Below are 19,629 nucleotides of genomic sequence, written 5' to 3'. Positions count from 1 at the left end.
AATTAGAATTGTTTTATGAAATGTGAGAGTGGAAACAGCAATATGCCTACATTAATATACTACATTATAAAATGTAATTTTAAATTTTAATTTTAAATAAAGGTAATTTGACTATTTCCCTATAACTTCTGTATCCCTAACATTTCATATATTAAAATTTGTCAAAAAACTGTTGAGATATTCTCATTGAGAAAATGGAGTATTACCTTTTCACTTTATAGTCCAGCAAACATTGTAACTCTACTGTCTTATGGTTAGAAAGCATTTCTTAAGATCATAAAAGCACAAACCATAAGGGTTTTGAAGGTCAAAATTAAGTCTACTCAGGGAAAAACTGGGGATACAGTTAAATGATGAGCAGCAAACGGAAGGAGGAACTTGCAGTGTTTACACTGACATAAGATACTGTATCGAGTATATCAGAAATCCCCACAATTCACAAGAAAGACAAGAAAATGCAACTTTTAAAAAAAATTTATTGTTATTCAATTACAGTTGTATGCCTTTTCTCCCCATCCCTCCACCCCACCCCAGCCGAACCCACCCCCCTCCCCCACTTCCTCCCTCCCCCTTGATTTTGTCCAGGTGTCCTTTATCCTGTAAGTCCTTTGGGTGTCCTTTAGTTCCTGTAATCCCCTCTCCTCACTGTCCCCTCCCTACTCCCCCCTGGCTATTGTTAGATTGTTCTTAACTTAAATGTCTCAGGTTATATTTTGTTTGCTTTTTTCTTCTGTTGATTATGTTCCAGTTAAAGGTGAGATCATATGGTATTTGTCCCTCACCGTCTGGCTTATTTCACTTAGCATAATGCTCTCCATTTCCATCCATGCTGTTGCAAAGGGTATAAGCTCCTTCTTTCTCTCTGCTGCATAGAATTCCATTGTGTAAATGTACCATAGTTTTTTGATCCACTCATTTGCTGATGGGCACTTAGGTCACTTCCAGTACTTGGCTATTATAAATTGTGCTGCTATGAACATTGGGGTGCATAGGTTCTTTTGGATTGATGTTTCAGGATTCTTAGGGTATAATCCCAGCAGCGGAATTGCTGGGTCAAAGGGCAGTTCCATTTTTAGTTTTCTGAGGAAATTCCATATTGTTTTCCACAGTGGCTTCACCAGTCTGCAAAAATGCACCTTTTTAAATAGACAAAGACATGAATTGGCAACTCACAGAGAGAGAACCCTATAAAAATATGCCTAGCCTCACTAGTAATGAGAGAAAGGCAAATTAAAATGAGATACCACTTTACACCCCCCATATTGCCAACATTTGAGAGTCAAATAATCCCCAGTGTTAGTGGTCACCAACAGAAATAAGAACTACTTTGCTCTGTTGGTGGGAGCACAAACTATTTATGATCCCTGAATTATAGAAATTACAAACTAGCTGAGTGAAAAAAATTAACCTATGAAACAAGGCAGGGAATCCTTGAGCGTAAGGCCTGAATTGAATGTGCTTCCAAGACTCCAGCACTGTCTTGGAGGAGTTCAGTAACAACCAGTTAGGGCTACAGAACTAGGCAGAGGTTCAGAGAAGAGGTCAAACCTGGGTTGGATCGATAGCACTGGTTAGTGTGCGAACAGGCAGAACAGAACGAGAAAGGTGCTCTGGTGAGAGGAAAACCTGGGTAAATGCACTTAAATGAAGCAGACATGAGACTGTCAGAAAGAGGAAGAAAACACATTCGCTGAAGAAGAGGACTCCAGCTGGGAAGAGTGAGTAATATTTTTTATTAGACGGGGACCCAGCCCTGGCCAGTGTGGCTCAGTTGGTTGGAGCATCATCCCGTACACAGAAAGGTCACAGGTTTGATCCCCGGTCCGGGCATGTACAGGAGGCAACTGAGGCAACTGATCCCGTTGCTGTTTCTCCCCCTCCCCTCCCTCTCTCTCTAGAATATATATATATGTTTAAAATGGTTAAGATGATAATTTTTTAAAGGAAAAGAAAAAAAAGAAGGGGACCCAGAGTAGAGAGAGTCTTGAATGCTTCTTTCATGCTATAAGTGACATTCTAGTAGAATGCTTGATCAGAAAACACCTAAGCCCATCATTTTACAGATGAGGAATCTGATGCCCAGAGAGGGAATGGGAATTGCCTAAGGTTACACAGCACAACAAAAGCAGCTGTAAGGCTTGACTGGCGGGAATTTCTGGACAAGTTGGAAAATAGGTAGAAATCAGGAAGATGTAGAAAGCAATAAGAGACAGATGTAGAATGGTAACGTGAAAAGAAAAACATCTCAAGGGGAGAAAATACAACACTTGAAGGTAGATTCAAAATAGGTTCTGAAAAGAGAAAGAAGTCAGTGATGCTAAGTTCCCCTGTGAAAAATCTCTGCAAAGTTATTGCGCACCTTCACTACGGGCCAAACACTGCTCTAAGCATCTGACAGGGAGTAACTTAGTTAAGCTTCACAACAATCTTATTAATGTGGGCGCTACTGTGATCATCACCGTTCTACAGAATAGGACATCCAGGCACAGAGAGGTTAAGTAACTTGCCCAAGGGTACACAGCTAAAACTTGCAGTCACAATTGAATTCCCGGCAGTCTGGTTCCATATAGCCCACACTCTTAACCCGTATGCATGCTGCTCTTAGAAATGAAGTGGTTCAGAGAGGTTCCGGCTCCTGGAAAGAATTTGTGTTTTCCCTTAGATTAGATTCTGGTACAATGCAAAGAACAGAGACTCCCTCACCAAAACCAAACTAACTTCATTCTTATTAATGCCACCCCCTCCTCCAAAGCAACTCCCAGGCCCTAAAGAAAGCAAGAAGCCAGGCATATGCAAAGTAATTTAGCCCAGGAGTCAAGTGCCCCTGACCCCACTATCCCCCAAGGACAGCAGGAGGAGCCACTCAGGCCAAAGAACTGGCTATTTGAAAGGGCACGTGAATTCCGGGCCCTTCCAGGTTGCTCAGAAGTCACTTCCAGAGTCTGATTATACTGGTTTCACGGAACCGATATGACAAAGTCAGAATAGCATCTGAAGGTTCACTTTTCCCATTCCTGCACTCCTGTTTCCCCGACGGTGGCGAAGGTGGAAGGAAGTTATGCACTTCTCAAGGCAGTGAAGTATAAAAATAGCCACAAGCAAAAACTCCACTTCGTGAGCTGATGATCAAAAACAGTTCTGCCTTCAGTTCCCACATAGTTTCCCACACTTCTGGGAGCGGGAGCCATTGTCAGGTGCTGAGACCAGGGGACAGACGCAGCTGAGGAGTTGGGGGTTCCCATTTCCCTCCCTAAGGAAGACACGCTGTGTTCAGGTTAAGGCATGTTGAATTTGCAATGAGAACTCGCTCAAGTTGAGATATCCAGAAGAAAACATCAGGAGTTAAAAAAGATTTATTGCCTTGAAGTGGGAAGGATTGTGGTCATGATAGAAAGGCCACTCTGGGTTCCCTGGATGCAATCTGTACATTCACACACACAGCCGGGGGAGTCCCAGGCCTTCTGCTCGGAGAAGGAGCGGTCCCAGGCACCGTGTGAGAAACCTGAGCACCCCCTGCTGGGATGGCCCAAGGTGTTGGCATCAGACTCCGATAAGGAAGCATCAGTCTGAGGAGAGAAAAGAATGGAGGAAAGCCATCAGGGGGATCCCCGTCCTCCCCAAGGGCCCCTCCCTTCCTGCAGCTCACCCTACAGAGGCTGATCTCTCCTTGTGCCCAAATCATCTCCAAGCACCCTTTCCACAGCTCCCCATATCACTTCTCTGTCACCCATAATTGCGTGTGCAACCAGGACCGCAACAAGGTGGATGCCCATGGTGCCCAATATAGCCTCCCCTGAGGGTCAAAGGGCCTGAGGGTCAACAGTCCTCCCCATGCTGAGATAATCCTGGCACACCTGCCCACACACCACTGTATGGCTTCCACAGCCCACCGGCCCCTCCAGATGCCCCAGTGTACCTCCTGAGCAAGGCTTCCGGAAGTAGATGATGAGGACCAAGCCAACAACGATGCCCAGCACACCCAGGCCTAAGGCCACACCGCACAGCACATTCTCCAGAAGATCTGAGGGCAGCGCGTTGTTGGGCACTGGAGACAAAAGGGAGCGGGTGGGCCTCCATACCTTGTTGGGGAGCCCCCACCCAGGGGAATGATGTATCTGGGATGACAAGGAAGAAACTGAGGCATGGAAGGCTGAGGTTAGCTCAGAGTGAGAATGGACTAAACAAAGGCCAAGTAAAGAAAGAAGGCCCTCCCGTGGGTCTATCCCTTTTCATCCCCAAATGAACCAGGCTTCCAGGGAGGAGAGGCTCACCCCAATAGGCAATTGCTGTGTGGCCGTCAATCTCGTGAGTCACGACACAGGAGAAAAGGTCAGAGGGTGCCGGTGTGAAGTTTAAGTAAGAAAAGGCCTGGAAGCTGAGTCCATCAACGGCTGAGAGGAAAGTAGGCCCGGCACCTTCCACAGGGGCCCAATGATGCTGCCAGGTCACCGTCAATGTGGGTGGGAAGAGATTACTGACGAAACAGACCAGCGTGTTGGGTTTGCCGAACTCCAGGGGCTTCAGCGTGAACACCTCAGCGACGGGAATCCCTGGGGGGATGGGGGGATGAGGGAAAGAAGGGACAGTTTAGATGGGGCCCCAGTGTTTGGAGGGGTGGGCAGAGACAGAGTCAGTGGGGGCAAGCTTTGTGGGGAGAGATGAGGGAGGTGCTGGGGCTCTGAGGGGTCTTCTCCTAGGTGAGAACCGGAGCTGGACCTGGAGGCAGAGCCAGATGCAGGCCGCTCTGGCCATCCACCCCGACTTCCTGCAGCACTTCCTGTCAGACCGCACAGTGGCATCTAATCCCGAGCTGTCTTGCCGTTAAAACTTGGGCACTTCGGGCACTCTCCTCTCCCATCTTGCTGAGCATAGCAACACAAGCACTCATATTCTCTAGACTTCACCTGCTCCCTGCTGACTTCAAGTGTAGTAAGTACAATAGCTTTGAACGCCTGTACGTCTGGGCACCCGTCTCTGACCCACAACAAAAACAGGCACCAGAGGTGGTGGGGGTGGTGTGAAGGGAAGCGATTCAGATTATAGATTAATGAGGTGAAGAATGCAGCCCCTACCCTACCCTGAAAAGCCCCTGACCTCTAGACTCTGGGATTTTCCCTTTAAGTATTGGGCCTATTTTCTGGATCATGGTTTGGCAGAATCCTTTGTCAAAGAAAATGGTGGAAGTATCTCCAAACTTCTGAGCCCAGTCAGCAAATTCAGGCAGGCGAGGCACTCGGGTGTTCTGGGAGAAGTTGAAGGAGAAAAGCTGGTCATCGTCGTAGGCCTCGGACAGTCCCACGCTGGGACTCCAGTCCTGACAGTACATTGTGTGCTGGAACGTGTGGTTCTGCAGGTTATCTCGCCACCCTGCAGTAGAGGTGCAAAGGAGACAGGGTGGGGTTCAGGTAGGGGGACCTCCTCCTTCTCCTCTTTAGATTAGAAAACAGCCAGGCCTGGCTGTGGCTGGTGTGGCTCCGCAGATTGAGCACTGGCCTGCAAACCAAAGGGTCGCTGGTTCAATTCCCAGTCAGGGTACATGCCTGGGTTGCAGGTCAGGTCCCCAGTAGGGGGCACTTGAGAGGCAACCACACATTGATGTTCCTCTCCTTCTCTGTCTCCCTCCCTTCCCCTCTCTCTAAAAATAAATAAATCAAATCTTTAAAAAAAGAAAGAAAGATGGCCTGCTGCAACCAGCGGGGCAGAGGTGGGGTATAGCCCCCTGTAGCATCTTTTATTTGGGCTCTCCCACCTAGTGAGAAGGAAAAGGAAATTATTGGGATCTCTCCGAACTACCTCACCCACGAAAGGCCAACTGTCTAAAGCTGTGAAAAGGAAGAGCGGCCCGCTGTGTACGGTGTCGCAGCGTTGGTTGTGTTCGTGCGCTGCACAGAGGCGCCCGGCTGAGGAGGTGGCTGGAGGCTGGAACCCGGCCTGCATTCTGCTCACCAAGTCACGCGTCCTGGCACAGCGCTGCATCCCCCCAAAGGAGAGGTGTCTGTCTAAGTCACAGGCCGCCACAACCACTTGTGGAGGTCCTGGATGGGTTCCCCAGTCTTAGAAGGGAGGGTGAAGGAACGGTCATGGCCTCCCCAAGCTATAGGTGACACTGTCCCTCCTCCACTCAGACACACATGGTAAACTGAAAAAGACATCTCCAGGTTTCTTTTCAGCCACTTCCTTGGCACCAGGCCTCTCTGAAAACATTTTCCCCTCCTTGCTCAACTGTCCAGCTGTTGCAATGACAGCTCTTGCAAGGCCTGGGGGAGATGACCTCATAGCTGCCAGAAATAATCCCTATTCTATGAAACTTCCATCAGGAATCCCTCCAGCTAGCAGGAAACCTATCCAATACCTTATACCTAGAATAACAGACATTTAGAGTAAGAGGGATCTTCCAGAATATTCTTCCATTCTGTTCCATCTTTATCAGAGAAGGAAATTATGGATTGATAAAGACTTTTCCCTGCCCTGCCTGGCATGGCTCAGTGGACTGAGTGCTGGCCTGCGAACAGAAGTGTCGCCGGTTTGATTCCCAGTCAGGTCACATGCCTGGGCTGCAGGCTAGGTCCTCAGTAGGGGGCACTTGACAGGCAACCACACACTGATGTTTCTCTCCCGTTCTCCCTCCCTTCCCCTCTCTCTAAAATAAATAAATAAAATCTTAAAAACAAAAAACAAAAAACTTTTCCCAAATTGCAAGGTGAGTTGATAACAGGCTACGGAGTGACTCTTGAGTGTAAATAACACTTGCTTCGTTCAAATCCCAGCTCTACCACTTCCCAGTGCATGAATTTGCACGAGTTACTTAAATTCTGAGTCTCATTTTCTTCATCTGAAAAATGGATATTATAATCTGTGCTTCAATAGACTCTTAAATGACATGTAAAGTGCCCCTGATACAGTCAGGCCCCCATCCACAGTAGCTTTTCCCCAATTCCGTTAGTCTCCATTATCCCGCAGCTCTTCCAACCACTTACTAAGCACAGGGCTCTTCTTCCAGTGCTCTGGGTTGGCTCCCTAAGCTCGAGCCCCGACAGGACTGAAGCCAAGGGGAGGTGCTGTCGTACCTTGAGGGGCAGTCCAGGAGTGGGGCAGCAGCCACAGAAGGTGTAGCAGCAGCAGCAGTGCAGCTCCGGGGCCCCACTCATGATCCATCACCGCACCCACACTGTAGGCTAGGAGCGGCCCGCCAGCTCTCCAGACTCCGTCCCCCGATCATGTTCTACCAGCCCACTTCCAGGAGTGTCCTTGTCATTTTGGCTAAACCAATCACAGAAGTGAATGCTTTTACATCACCAGTGTCTGGGGAGAGAGGCCCAGGGCCAGCAACCTCCTGAAACTGCTCTTTCACAGGCCAGAGTGGGGTGTAGAAATGGGCTGGGTAGGCGTACAGGAATGTCTGCCTCCTGGTGGCGATCCCTCAGTGTCGGCTACAGCCTCAGCCTGGAATCCTAACCCTGCGCTGTGCCAGTGAAGCTGCTCTTCCCACAGCAAACTCCCAGGCTCTTCAGACTCTGCTTCCCGCCCACCCTCTGGGGCGCCCCCAGGCCTCCTCCTCTCTCTCAGAGAATATTCTCCTTCCATCCTCAGCTCGAGTGCATCTGGCAGCGCTAGAAAATACATGGGTGAATAAGGCGTGTTCCTGCCTTCGAAAGCTTAGTCTAGTATGCGTGTTTATAATAAACATACAACAATGCATTTAGTTAATGCGGGGAGTGTTTTGGAAGTAGTTATTTTATGAAGTTGAGGGAATAGGTGAGGTATATCGGGAAGGCTTCTAAGAGTCTTGAAGAAAAAACAATTTGACTAAAAGAACGTAAAGAAAAGGAAAGCATTCCAGACCAAGGGATAGGCAAATGTGTAAAAGGCAAAGTCACTGGGAGCGCCTTCCGTGTGAGACCCCCGTGACGTCAGATGTGAATGTTGTGCAGACCGCTCACCTGTCCCTGTTCCGGGGGGATGGGGCGGGAGCGGGGAGTGTCAAGAGGAGCGAGAACCAGATCACAGAAGCCCTGTTTGGGCACCAGGAGGTTCTGGCTTGTACTGAGCAGGTGATGGCAATGCTAACACTGAAGAGTGAACAATCATTTCAAAAATTTAAAAGAATTGTTCCAATATTTTAAACAATGGAGCCTAGAAAGAATTGAGGCAAAACTGTTGGTCACAAGTCTGTAGTACATGAAACCAAAATAAAAAGTTGCGCGCACACACCGCCCTCTTGTAGCAACACAGCAGTGATACAGGTGACAAACGTTAAGACCCTGAGTCAAGGTATCCGTGGAAGTGGGGCTCTTTTGGCGTCCAAAGGCAAAGAACTTCCTGAGACCCTCACGGGAGGATGTGGCTCTGTGGCATGATTTATGGATGATGTGCAATTAAGGGGGTTCCCCTCCTGACTTCCCAATGTCCCATCTCTGTCTCAACATGGAAGAAGCAAGTCTGATATTGTCTTCAGTAGGGCCCAGATGAAGGCTGCTGCCCAGTTTCTGCTCCATAGCAAAGGACAGTCCCGGCCAGCACCCAGCTAAGTCAGCGTGTCTCCAGCTGTAGTGCACTGCTGTGCTTCGGTGCTTCCTCCTGGAGGCCAGGGCCACGTGGCTAAGGCTTCATGGCCACGGGGAGAACAGGTGATGCACCACGTGTGGGTCACAGGCGAGAGAGAAGAGAGGAGGGAAGAGAGAGTGCTCGCACTTCTTCGTTCCCCTGGGATTATATTAGGCTGGGTTTGGGATGGGCCAGGTACTTTCTCAAAAGAACCAATCAGCTTCCCAAGTTTTTGCAGGCCTTGGATAGGTTTACACCCCCTGGTTAGACAGATAGGCCTCTATGGTCCAGCACCTCTCCCTGCGCCCCCAACAATCCGGCGCTGGATTGCGGGGGGAGGAGTGCCGATCCCTGTGGTGCAGCACCATGCTGTCATCTCGGATATGTAACGGCAACTTCCTGGTGAAGCTAAGAGCCTCACGCTTCCCATTTTATTGAGCTCAATGTCTAGTCCCCTTTGCTCTCTTTCCTTTACCAGTATCTTGCTGAACACTGGTGGTAACAGTTATGGAGAGAGATGGGAAAATCAAATATTCAGATAGTTTGGAACTAGAATCTAAAGGGTCTGGCTACTGATTAGATGTGGGAGGTGAGACGGAGGGTCAGGAGCGACACCCGGGTTTCTCGGTTGGGTGGCAGGGTGAGTGGTCAGTGACGGACCAAACTGAAAGAGAAAACAATGCCACAGAAGCAGATTTGATGTTTTACACTCGACATATTTGAGATGCCCGTGGATGGGCCACACGGAGGATACGAGGTGTATGAGTATGGACTCCTGCTTTGGGCTGAAGAACCTTCACATGAGATTCATCAACACAGATGCTGAAGCAGAGGTGGTGGACGAGATCACCCCAGTGAACTGTGCAGAGATGAGTGGGGAGTGACACAGCACAGTCTGCAAGAGTTCAAACCCCCAACCTCACCCATCAGGATCTAGGATCCAGCAAGGAGTAGTACATAACCACACCAGTTATTTCAAACTGAGAGATTTAATAGAGAATTCACTACAAAGGCAACATGTGCAAAAGGGAAAAAGAGAGTGGCCGGAAGTGCACACAGGAGCAAGGAACACCTGGAAATCAGAAGCTGATGTTGCGGAGCTGGAATCCTTGCGTACACCTGCCATTGCCCTAGGGCACGCGGTCAAAGTCCCTCCTGGATCTACTGAAAAGCTGTCACCTCCAGCAAGGCCATTGAGAAGGCGCTTGCCCCGCCCAGCAGGCCACAACAGTCCAGAACTACCTGTTCCTGCCCCTGCCGCAACTACCTGCTACTTCCAGTCTGTTTGAGACAACAAAGCAGGAGGCTTCTCAGTTTCTCCTGCCTTCCAGCTTTCTCCTACTGAGACTCTTGAAGCCAAATAGCCAGGAGGGCTTGAAGCACACACCTGGCAGGCTCCCGGGCTGCTTCCAGAGAACGGAGCAGGCACTCTCTGTCGCTGCATAACCAGCACACCGAAACGCCCTGACTTGTGAGAAGCTGGTGGCAGCAGGGGCATCTGAAGAGCTAGAACAGAGGAAGCAGATTGAGAGATGGAGCTGTTCCATGGAGAAGGGCAAGGTCAGCATTACCAGTTGCTACTCAGAAATCAAGGCCGGACTGAAGTGTCCTTTGGTTTGGTAATTCTGAGGGTTGACAAATTTATGGGGAGCGGTTTCAGTGGCGTTGTAGGCGTGACGCCAGATGGTGGTGGGCTGAGAAGTGGGAGGCGGGAAAGAAACTGTCAGCGTATAGCTGCAAGTTTGAGAAGAGCAGAAAAGAGAGACAGAAGGGGTGGGCGAAGAAGGAACTAATGTGGCCACTAAGTAATCTTGGAAACTGATCTGCGGATATGGTCCGTCCATATTTCTGAGACTTTCAAAATCCATGCTCCCTTCAGAAAAGCAAGGAACAGCAGGAAGAGCCCAGAACGAAAGCAACTCCAGGAACTCCTGCATACTCTGTCGGTGGGGGTAGGGGCAGGCGGTGTGTGGCAGGCAGGGTGCCAGGGTTGGAGGGTTTGGAAATCACTGTATTGCACTCCAAAAAACAGAACAATGGACGTTGGGAAGGAGCGCTGGATGGGAGGGCCAGGAACACACAGTAGACGCTGCAACTCCTCCGGGTAGGAGGGACAAGGGAAAGGGGGAAGGTAGACAAGACCAGCAGGGGAACAATAACCCCGCCTCCAGGACACGGATGAGGCATGGCTAACTACTCATTCAAATACTAGTAATTACCTTTCCTTGTTCCCGGCAGGGCCCTACCGTAATAGATTATCTAACCTTCTAACAGATTATAAAACGGTCCCTCCGCAGTTTGGGAGAGTGATAATCGTGGGCAAGAGGAGCAAGGGAGCTAGTCTGGCCTACCAGGAACTGTCTGCACCCGAGGACAGCAGCAGGACGCCGCAGACCCAGGGGCCGAGGCTTCCTGACACCAGCTCTCCCATCCCGCCTACTGCTGCTGCTGCTTTCTCGGCAGAGCCAGATTTTCTGAGTCGTGGCAACCATCTCTTCCCTTCCATACTTGCCATCTAACCCTTAACCCTCCACAAGGAAACTGCTCACCAGTCTCAGTGTTGCTAAGTCAAGCGGGCTCTGCACTCTCTGCCACATTCGACACTGTCGGCCAGGCCCTCCTTCCTAGTTTTTTGGCATCTGGATGGTACTCCGTGCTGGTGGGTCCTCTCATTTCTCAGTCTCCTTTGTGGAATCCTTCCTTTCAGCTGCCCTTTAAGTGTTGTTGATGTTCCCGGAGTTTTGTCCTCAACCTTTTCTTTTACACTGTACATGTCCTGGATGGCATTTACTCCCATGCAACTCCCCTCACCAACCACTGGCCACTGTCGACCAACTCTAACCCAGCTCAGCTCTGCTCTGCTCCCCACTGCTTGCCCCTCCCCGGCCTACAGGCGGCTCCCTTTGCATGTTGTGCGACAGTTGTCCCCACAAAAGTTCCCCAAAGAAATTTTTTCATGTATTTTTTATTTTTAAATTTATTTCAACACAAAACACATTTACATAGTTATTGGCAATAACTTATTTAATAAGGCTACTTTGGTTGTAAGCAATGGAAATCAATTCTAGCTAACTTAAATTTTAAAACAGCAATTTCTTAGAAGGAAACTGAGTGAGCTCGTGAAATCAAAATTATAGGGGAATACAAGCTAGCCCCAGGAAGGGGAGCCACAGGGGCCCTAGCACCAGGGGTCAGTTGCCATTAATGTGCCTCACCTTGTATTAGGTGTGTACCTCCAGATCAATTAGCTGTGACCAGGCGCAATAGCACCTCTGTGCGTTAGAGCTACTTTCAGAGCAGGGAGAATCACCACAGACCAAACCACCACCTAAACACAGCTCTCCTGAACTTCCGGCATCCCAATTACATGCGATCGCCTGAGGCATACAAAGGGGTGAAATCTGCATTCATGCTCAGCCAGCATTCACCGGGTGACCCCTGGGTGACGCCGTCTGCTGGACGGTCTATGGTCTGTCGCAAATCTCGCCACAAACTCAAAATACACTCACGCTAGACTCAATGTTGATCAATGAATAGAAGTATTTATATTCTACTCACTGATTTCCTTTGGATTTATGACTAGAAGGGCTTTTTAAAAAATTCTGCTATAACACACTTCAAGCATACACAAAAGAACTAACAAACCCCTATGTACTCTCTTAAGTGTCAACAATGTCCAACGTTCCCAAAGTCTTGCCTTGTGTCACCTATTGTTGCACAGGCTTCTTCTGTCGCACTTCAGGCAAACGTCGTCGTTACGCTCCACAAGGCAACATGCTTCTGAGGACGTCTGTAATAGATCACTTTCCTTTGCGATAACTGCACGAGCACCAAAATCACTAAAAACAATCGCTTTACTTCATTTAACACAAGCTGTGCTTTTTCCCAGTTATCTCAAAAATGCCTAAAAATGTTTTAAATGAAAAGCAGTTGTCTTAGTTTTCACATTGTGCTTTCATTTTTCTTTAAAAAAGTGGTGAGTTTCCTATTTTATATGGTCTCATAAATCCCTCTTAATAGTTCAATAACCAATTCCAATAGACAAATTCAAGGTTAGCAAATACAACTCTGAATGCACCTCCATCTCAAAATTTACAAAATTCATCATCTTCCCTTCCCAACATGTTCCAATTCTTATTTTCAAGAATTTCCTAACTGTCCAGGCAATTATCTGAGCTACAAATATGAGTCAACCATGACAACTTCAACTTCACCTTTCTCAAAACTTCTCATCCCACTGTTTACCAAATCCTGTCAATTCTACCCCTTTAATAGATCTTAAATTTGTCCTCCCTTTTCTTCCCATTCCCAATGGCTCACTCATTGGTTTGTTCCCTGGATTACTCCACCTTCTTATAATTGGTCTCTCTGTCTCCAATCTTATTTTCCAATGCTTCTAAAGGGGTATTTTTATTATGCATGTTTGGTCATATCATACTTTTGATCTGGATCCTATATTTTCCTTTGAGACAAAAATCTCACCTCCCCCAGACGACTTCTCGGAACTGAATAGAGATCAGTAAGTAATGTCCTCAGCATGCTAACAGCACCCTGGCCTGCCGTTGCCATCGTTTTTATTATTCTCTTTCATTTACGTTTGCTTCAATCACCTCACCCCCACTGCAAGGTCCTTAAGGGGATCATGATATATTCTTTTTTATATTCTCAGCATCCACCAAGAAGGCCCACCAGGTGACTGCTCACTGGATGAATAAATAGGCTGCTAGTTACTGAAGGGGTTGAAGCTGAGCCTGGAAGCCTTCAAGCTTTTGCAGGGGTGTCTAATCTGTGGCCCTCGGACCACACATGGCTCAGGATGGCTATGAATGTGGCCCAACACAAAATTGTAAATTTACTTAAAACATCACGAGTTTTTGTGGTTATGTGTCGCAATGTATTTGACGTGTGGCCCACAGATGCCAAAAGGTTGGACACCCCTGCTTAGAAGAACAGACAGACCCTTCTAACAGAGATTTCAACAGTAAATCTTACCAGGAGTGTCTCTGGGCCACTCTACAAATGCTTTCACCCCTACTGCCTTCCCGGTGCACGCCACCACTCTTCCCATTCCGTTCTAGGTCCTTCCAGCTGCCACTTTCTTCCTAGGGCCTGCCGCCTCCTACTTCAGAGATCAAACCTGGCCCCCCAGCCCCCACAGTTACCTTCACTCCTAGCTCAGTATCTCTACATATCCATACCATCCCCCCCTTAAAGCTACATTACGAGGAACAGCGATGCTCTCAACTGATCTACGAAGTTGGCATTTATTACCCTCACTAGATAAACAAGAACTCTGGCTCAAAGAGGTTCATTCATTTATTTAGCAAATATTTATTGACCACCTTCTATGTACCTGGAAATACACTGGTCACCAGACACCACCTACAAAGAAACTTGTAATCTAATGAAAATAAAGAGACATTAAACAAGTAAACATACAATTCTATAAAAGCAAATTGTAGCCCTGACCAGTGTGGCTCAGTTGGTTGGGTGTCATCCTGCAAAGCGAAATGTCACCGGTTCAATTCCAGGTCAGGGGACATGCCTAGGTTGCAGCTTTGGTCCTGGGCGGAGCATGTACAAGAGGCAACCAATCAATGTTTCTCTTTCCTCCTCCCTTCCCCTCTCTAAAAATAAATAAAATCTTTTTCTTTTTTTTAAAGCAAATTGTAAAAGGTACTATGAAGGAAAAATATGACTTCCTAAGAGACTAGCTGGAGTTAGGAATCTCCTGATATTGAGATGGGACCTGAAGGGCAAGCAGGAGTTAGGCAGGCAGAGCGGGAAGAGCACACCAACAGAGGGAGCAGCAGGGCTGGACCATGAGGCAGGAAAGGGACTGGCTTCTTCCAGGAAGTGAGGGAGGACCAATGTGGCTAGAGCATAATTAGTGAGTAGGAGACAGCAGAAGAGGACAGAGGCGAGCAGGAGCAAAGTCATGTGGGACCTTGTGGGCCACCAAGTATTAGGTTCTCTTCTGAGTGCAGTTAGTTCTGACGCTGCAAATACTTTATTCCTCCTCATCTCATGCACGGATGTGCGCTAAGGTTGCCAGCTGGCCCACCTCCAGTGTCTCCGAAGCCAATCCATGGTACACACTGTTACCAAGTAAATATTCCTACGAAGGTAGCTCTCACTTCCCCAGTCAAGAAACTTCAAAATAGCCCCTTCCTTTCTACTATATTCAGTCTGAATTACTTGGTGTGGGCCCCCTATACTCTTGAATTCTACCCCCAGATGACAGAAAGTGCTCTCCAATATCAGTGAGCCCCACACCAACTAGTGATTGCTCCCCTTTCTTCATTCTCCCACACCTGCCTGTGCGGGGTCCCGCTTCCTCATCAGTCGGAACAGGGGTTCTTATCCTGCAGTCCACATACCATACAATTCAGGGGTCCGTGAACATGGACGGAATAAAAAAGTCACCTTATTTTCACTAACAACTAACCAACTAAAATCTAGTTTTATAAATGTAGAAAATACATCTTTGTAGTACTAACATTATGTCATCATCAATAAAAATCATCAATATTTTCATAACACATATACAGACATCTCAAAATATTTCTACAATTATGGACGCTGTTAGACCTGACAGTAAGCCATTTTATTTAATGTGTGAGTTGAGAAATACGTGTATTGTATTAATAAGGAAACATATATTAGTATACCATCCCACATTTCTTTAAATATTTTGATAATGGTATATTTTATTTGTGCATTTGCAAGTATTATTGTTGGACATGGTCCGAAGGTGCCACCAACTGCCAAAGACATCCCCGGCACAAACAAGCTTGAAAAGTCATTCAACAAACACGAAGTCCTCACTACAGCCCTCTCTTGTTCTGCCTTACTCACATTACGTTACTCTGCTTTTCCTTCCTATTTGATGCTCTTCCGGTGGTTCCACTTCCTAATCTTTTTTTTTTTTTCAGATTTTATTTATTTATTTTTAGAGAGAGGGGGAAGGAGGAAGAGAAGGAGAGAAACATAGATGTGTGGCTGCCTCTCGCACACCCCCAAATGGGGACCTGGCCCATAACCCAGGCATGTGCCCTGAGTGGGAATCAAACCAGAGACCCTTTGGTTCGCAGGCTGGTGCTGAATCCATGAAGCCACACCAGCCAGGGCATCCACTTCCTGTACTTGCTCCCTGGGGAGCTAACCCAAAGCACAATCCTTGACTCACAACTAAATTCTGTCCCATACTTCCTCCCTTATAAATCTCGCTTACTGCACAACTAATTCAAACACTGCATCAAAGATGACTCCCAAATCTACCTCTCATTGGTTCTCCAACTTCAATCCTAGAGCTTAAACTACCTGGTTGTGCTTAGCAACCAGAATAACATACCATCCAGGGGCAGACTGCCTGGGTTCAAACCCCAGCTTTGGTCACTTACCAATAGTGTGACCATGGGCAAATTATTTAACATCTCTTGCTTCAGTTGCTTCATTTAATAAAAAAGTGGGGGTAACGAGGGCAGTACCTACATCACAGGGTTGTAATGATTAAGAAAGTTAATACACATAAAGGACTTACAACTGGGCCCGACTCATTTCAAGTACTCGACCACGTTAGCCGTCACCAGTCTCTTCTCCCTCCGACCCGACATTTTCATTTTGGGGGTTTGTAAACATTTTTATTGAATTCACTGGGGTGGCAATGGTTTCATAAAATTACATAGGTCCCAGGTGTACAGTAATACATCATCTGTATCAATATACAGTATTGTGTATTCACCACCCAAAGTCAAGTCTCCTTCCATCGCCATTTATCCCCCTGTATCCTCCTCACTTTTTGTTTGTTAACAGGTATAGTGCTACCTGCTAAGAATATGAAGATAGAGTTCCTATCCTACGACATAATCATGACTAAGTCATTGCTCAAAAACGTCCAGTGGCTCCCCACTGAGTCCCAACTTAACAGCATTAGAAACCCTTCAGCTGCCGCAAATACATTTACCTCCCAGTCTTCCCTACTACTGCTTTGCCCCTTGTAGCTGGCACTCTCTCTGGCCAGACGGGACTGCACGGCTCTCTGTAAAAACGGCCCTTGCTGTACTGCTTCTCTCTCTCCTCATGCCCTCCTAATGTCTCCGACACGCGTGCGAAAGCAATGACTGTCTCACTAGGATTATTTCCCCAATACTACGCACAGCACACCAGAAACACATACATTACAATCTTACCCAAGTCACAAACTTACTCAAGCATCAATTTCCTTCAACATTTTGTTCACTTTGCGAGCACCTCACACTGTGCCAGGAGCTGGGAATATATACTGAAAAACAAAGACAAACGAAGAAACTAAGATGACCCTATTCTCAAGATCAAAGTCTTATAAGAAAGAGCAACATGTAATCACATAATTTCCATCCACTGTGAAAAATGCCATCATAAGGACACCAAGGAAGGAGCAGTCAGCTCAATTTCGGAGGCAAGAGCAGGCTTTTCAGATGCTTGGGGGACTTCAATGGACTGGGGAAAAGCCAATTAGACTGCAGTGGGTGAAATGCAAAGGCATAATGGTGTCTAAGAAACAGCTAGTTACCGCTGGAGTATAGGGCACAAGAGGAAGTGGCCAGTGTCAAGGCCCAGACCTTACTGTCAGGCACAGGAGTTTGGACTTTATCTCACAGGCAATGAGGAATTAATATAGGGTCAAACGGCAGCACAAGGCCAGAGCTGTACTTTGGAAACCTCACTCCTAGCAGTACTGCGGCAGAGGCAGAGAGCAAGATCTGGAGCAGCATGTTCAACAAAACTTCTGCAATGATGGAAACGTTTTATAACGTGTGCCGTCCAACGAGACAGCCATTAGCTACATGTGGCAGTGCGAACTGAGGGACTAAATTAAAAATTGTATTTAATGTTCATTTAAATAGTCACACGTGGCTGCTGGCTACTGTGTTGAACGGTGCATCTGTAGCAGTAAGAAAAACCAGGAAGCTATTGATGCAGTTCAGGCAATAGGATAAGGGCTGAGTGTGAGACAATGGATATTTGAGAGACAAAATGGTAAGTCTAGCAAATACAACGCTGTAAGAAAAAGAAGTCAGGAACAGGCTCCCAGATTCCAGGCTTTGTGACTGAATAGCTGCCACTCACAAAGAGCCAGGGTGATATCGGAGTGGGCCCTGCATGCGTACGGATTGCATCAGTTTTGATCGGGCTGAAACGTCTGGGGGTTATCCAAGTGGCGATATTTAGTAGCAAGTTAAGCTCTGAAGAGTTGTGTGAACTAAAGGTACATACTAAAGAAGCTTTTGAGTCATTGAGTGAAATTACTTAGAGAAAATGAACAAAACTACAAGTAAACTGAAGCAAAATCCTGGCAAACATCAACTCGCAGGAAGGAAGAACAGAAAGCCCATGAGGAGACGGGAAAGGAACAGCTGGACAGAGAAACGAGTAGGGAGAGAAACAACTGGGCCTGGTCACAGAAATCAAAGGTGGCGGGAATGTCAGGAAGGAAGCATGACCAAGTGTCACACGCTTCAGAGAGATCAAGTAAGGCAAGAACTGAAAAGTGCTTCCTGCCCTGGCCAATGAGGAGGTCCTCGGTGACATTCGCCAGAACAGTTTCAGTAGTGGAAGAGAGGCAGAGAGGAAAAGTTAGGTAATTCCAGGTGTTGGCTGTGCAGGAGAGCTGAGAAGTAAATAAGAGAGTCTATATGGGGATACAATAGGGATAAGGTTATGTATTTTTTTTTCTTTATGTTTTTTCTGAACTGGGAAACTTGTAAAATGAAAAAGTTAAAAGTGCCAACTGGTAGAAAATGAAAGATAGCTTCAGAGTAATCTTTCTGAAGATTAGGTCAACGAGGTCAAAAGAAAAGTACTTTCCTTAAACAGAAGAGAGGATTTCTAGTAACAAACATACCCTGTATCTGTTGTGACTGGTGGGGAGGGAAGGGGCTGCGGAACACAGACTGAAAATTTTAGCTACACTCAGAGTCAGTGGTAGGGATTATTGCCTATGAACAAGTAGAAGGTCTGCTTTAAGAGACGACGCAATCACAGTAACATCCCTAGATTAGATTTTTATGGGATTGACTCAAGATCAAAACAGTTTCGGGGAAAGCCTTAGGAAAAACTATTAAGAGTTTTACTTTCAATGGTTGAGCACGAGATGAGTAAAGAAGTAAAAGTGGTGAGAAGGCTGGTAAGTTTTGCAGAAGGCAGAGGAGTCCAAGGACTAGCAAGTCTTAATGAAGTAAGGAAGTTCAGTTAACATTCAGAGAAAACGAGAGATTAGAAGGGACCTCCTAATTGGCAAAGGCAGGAAGCACTTTTCAGTTGTAAACCTGCCTAATGCAAAGATGTGAAACAAAAAGCCCACACCTTGCACTGGCACTTCACCTCCCCGCCGCAGGCACCAGGAGGGTGACCGAGTCCCTCTCACGCTGCAAACTCTCACATCTCCAGATCCAGGCCCCATTCTCCTTCACTGACTACAGGTCTGTGGCTCGCATCTTCGCTGGACTCAGTCCGAACAGGTCCAGATGCACCTCATACCTGCGGAAAAAGGAATCGAGTCAGGCCGCCCCGGGAAGCCACGGGCACTGGGGAAGGGGCCGAAGGGGCCGGAAGGGCGGGATGGGCCAGAGGAGGCCGGAGGCCGGTGCGCCGCGCCCGCTTCCACCCCTCCCACCCAGAGCGTTCAAACGCGCCGCGGAAGCTGCAGCGCCCGCCCCGACGCCTGCGCTCTACTACTCTCCCCGCGGCCTCCAGCGCTCCTTTCCCCTTCTCCTAGCCGGTCACACCCTTGCGCCTGCGCAGTGCAACGTTTCCGGGCTGCGGCAGCCTCGCTGCGTCCACAAGGACGGGCGCTGGGGGGCGGGGACAAGGTCGGCGACGGCGGAACAGGTAGCCGCGGGTTATAGAGAAGCAGCGGCATTAGCGTGCTCCGAGCCTCTGGAAATGGACCTGGGCCTTGCAGCTCTCTTGGCCCGTGAGTACGACCCCCAGGATCTTCGGGAAATAGTGCAGACCCCGTCGAGGGGGAGGAGAGAAACAACTAGCACGTGACCCGGCTCAGCCAATCTGGGTGTTGCTGACGTGGCCGCGCGGCCCAGATGA

At 47.7% G+C, this 19,629-nt stretch overlaps 1 protein-coding gene and 1 long non-coding RNA gene across 4 annotated transcripts; both read right to left on the bottom strand.

The window, feature by feature from the left end:
* Positions 1-569: 569 nt before the first annotated feature.
* LOC112302354 (HLA class II histocompatibility antigen, DM alpha chain) lies at positions 570-7,228 on the bottom strand. The gene is made up of 5 exons (XM_045193444.3): positions 7,068-7,228; positions 5,095-5,367; positions 4,272-4,550; positions 3,917-4,045; positions 570-3,566 (listed from the first exon to the last, which is right to left on the bottom strand). The coding sequence occupies exons 1-5, from the start codon at positions 7,153-7,155 to the stop codon at positions 3,562-3,564; spliced, it is 774 nt and encodes a 257-aa protein (XP_045049379.2). The 5' UTR covers positions 7,156-7,228; the 3' UTR covers positions 570-3,561.
* A 4,441-nt stretch (positions 7,229-11,669) lies between these two features.
* Positions 11,670-19,545, bottom strand: LOC112302327 (uncharacterized). Of its 3 annotated transcripts, none has more exons than XR_006655077.2 (4): positions 19,261-19,545; positions 18,892-19,065; positions 16,754-16,828; positions 11,670-12,448 (listed from the first exon to the last, which is right to left on the bottom strand). It is a non-coding gene; the product is annotated as an uncharacterized lncRNA (long non-coding RNA). The 3 variants fall into 3 exon arrangements; XR_002974548.3 differs by having other exon boundaries at positions 19,314-19,545; XR_006655076.2 differs by having other exon boundaries at positions 11,670-12,334; positions 19,314-19,545.
* Positions 19,546-19,629: the final 84 nt, after the last annotated feature.

The sequence above is a fragment of the Desmodus rotundus genome, unplaced genomic scaffold (genome assembly GCF_022682495.2).
Source record: "Desmodus rotundus isolate HL8 unplaced genomic scaffold, HLdesRot8A.1 manual_scaffold_404, whole genome shotgun sequence".
Taxonomy (NCBI): domain Eukaryota; kingdom Metazoa; phylum Chordata; class Mammalia; order Chiroptera; family Phyllostomidae; genus Desmodus; species Desmodus rotundus.
This window is presented reverse-complemented; position numbering and strand designations above follow the sequence as displayed.

What these genes read in the sequence shown, in the direction of transcription:
- LOC112302354 (XM_045193444.3), bottom strand. Translation starts at nt 7,155, where the DNA reads ATGGATCATGAGTGGGGCCCCGGAGCTGCACTGCTGCTGCTGCTACAC. An exon ending in CTCCTGGACTGCCCCTCAAG is followed by an intron (nt 5,368 to 7,067) that starts GTACGACAGCAC and finishes CCTCTACTGCAG; the next exon opens with GGTGGCGAGATAACCTGCAG. An exon ending in GAAAATCCCAGAGTCTAGAG is followed by an intron (nt 4,551 to 5,094) that starts GTCAGGGGCTTT and finishes CCATCCCCCCAG; the next exon opens with GGATTCCCGTCGCTGAGGTG.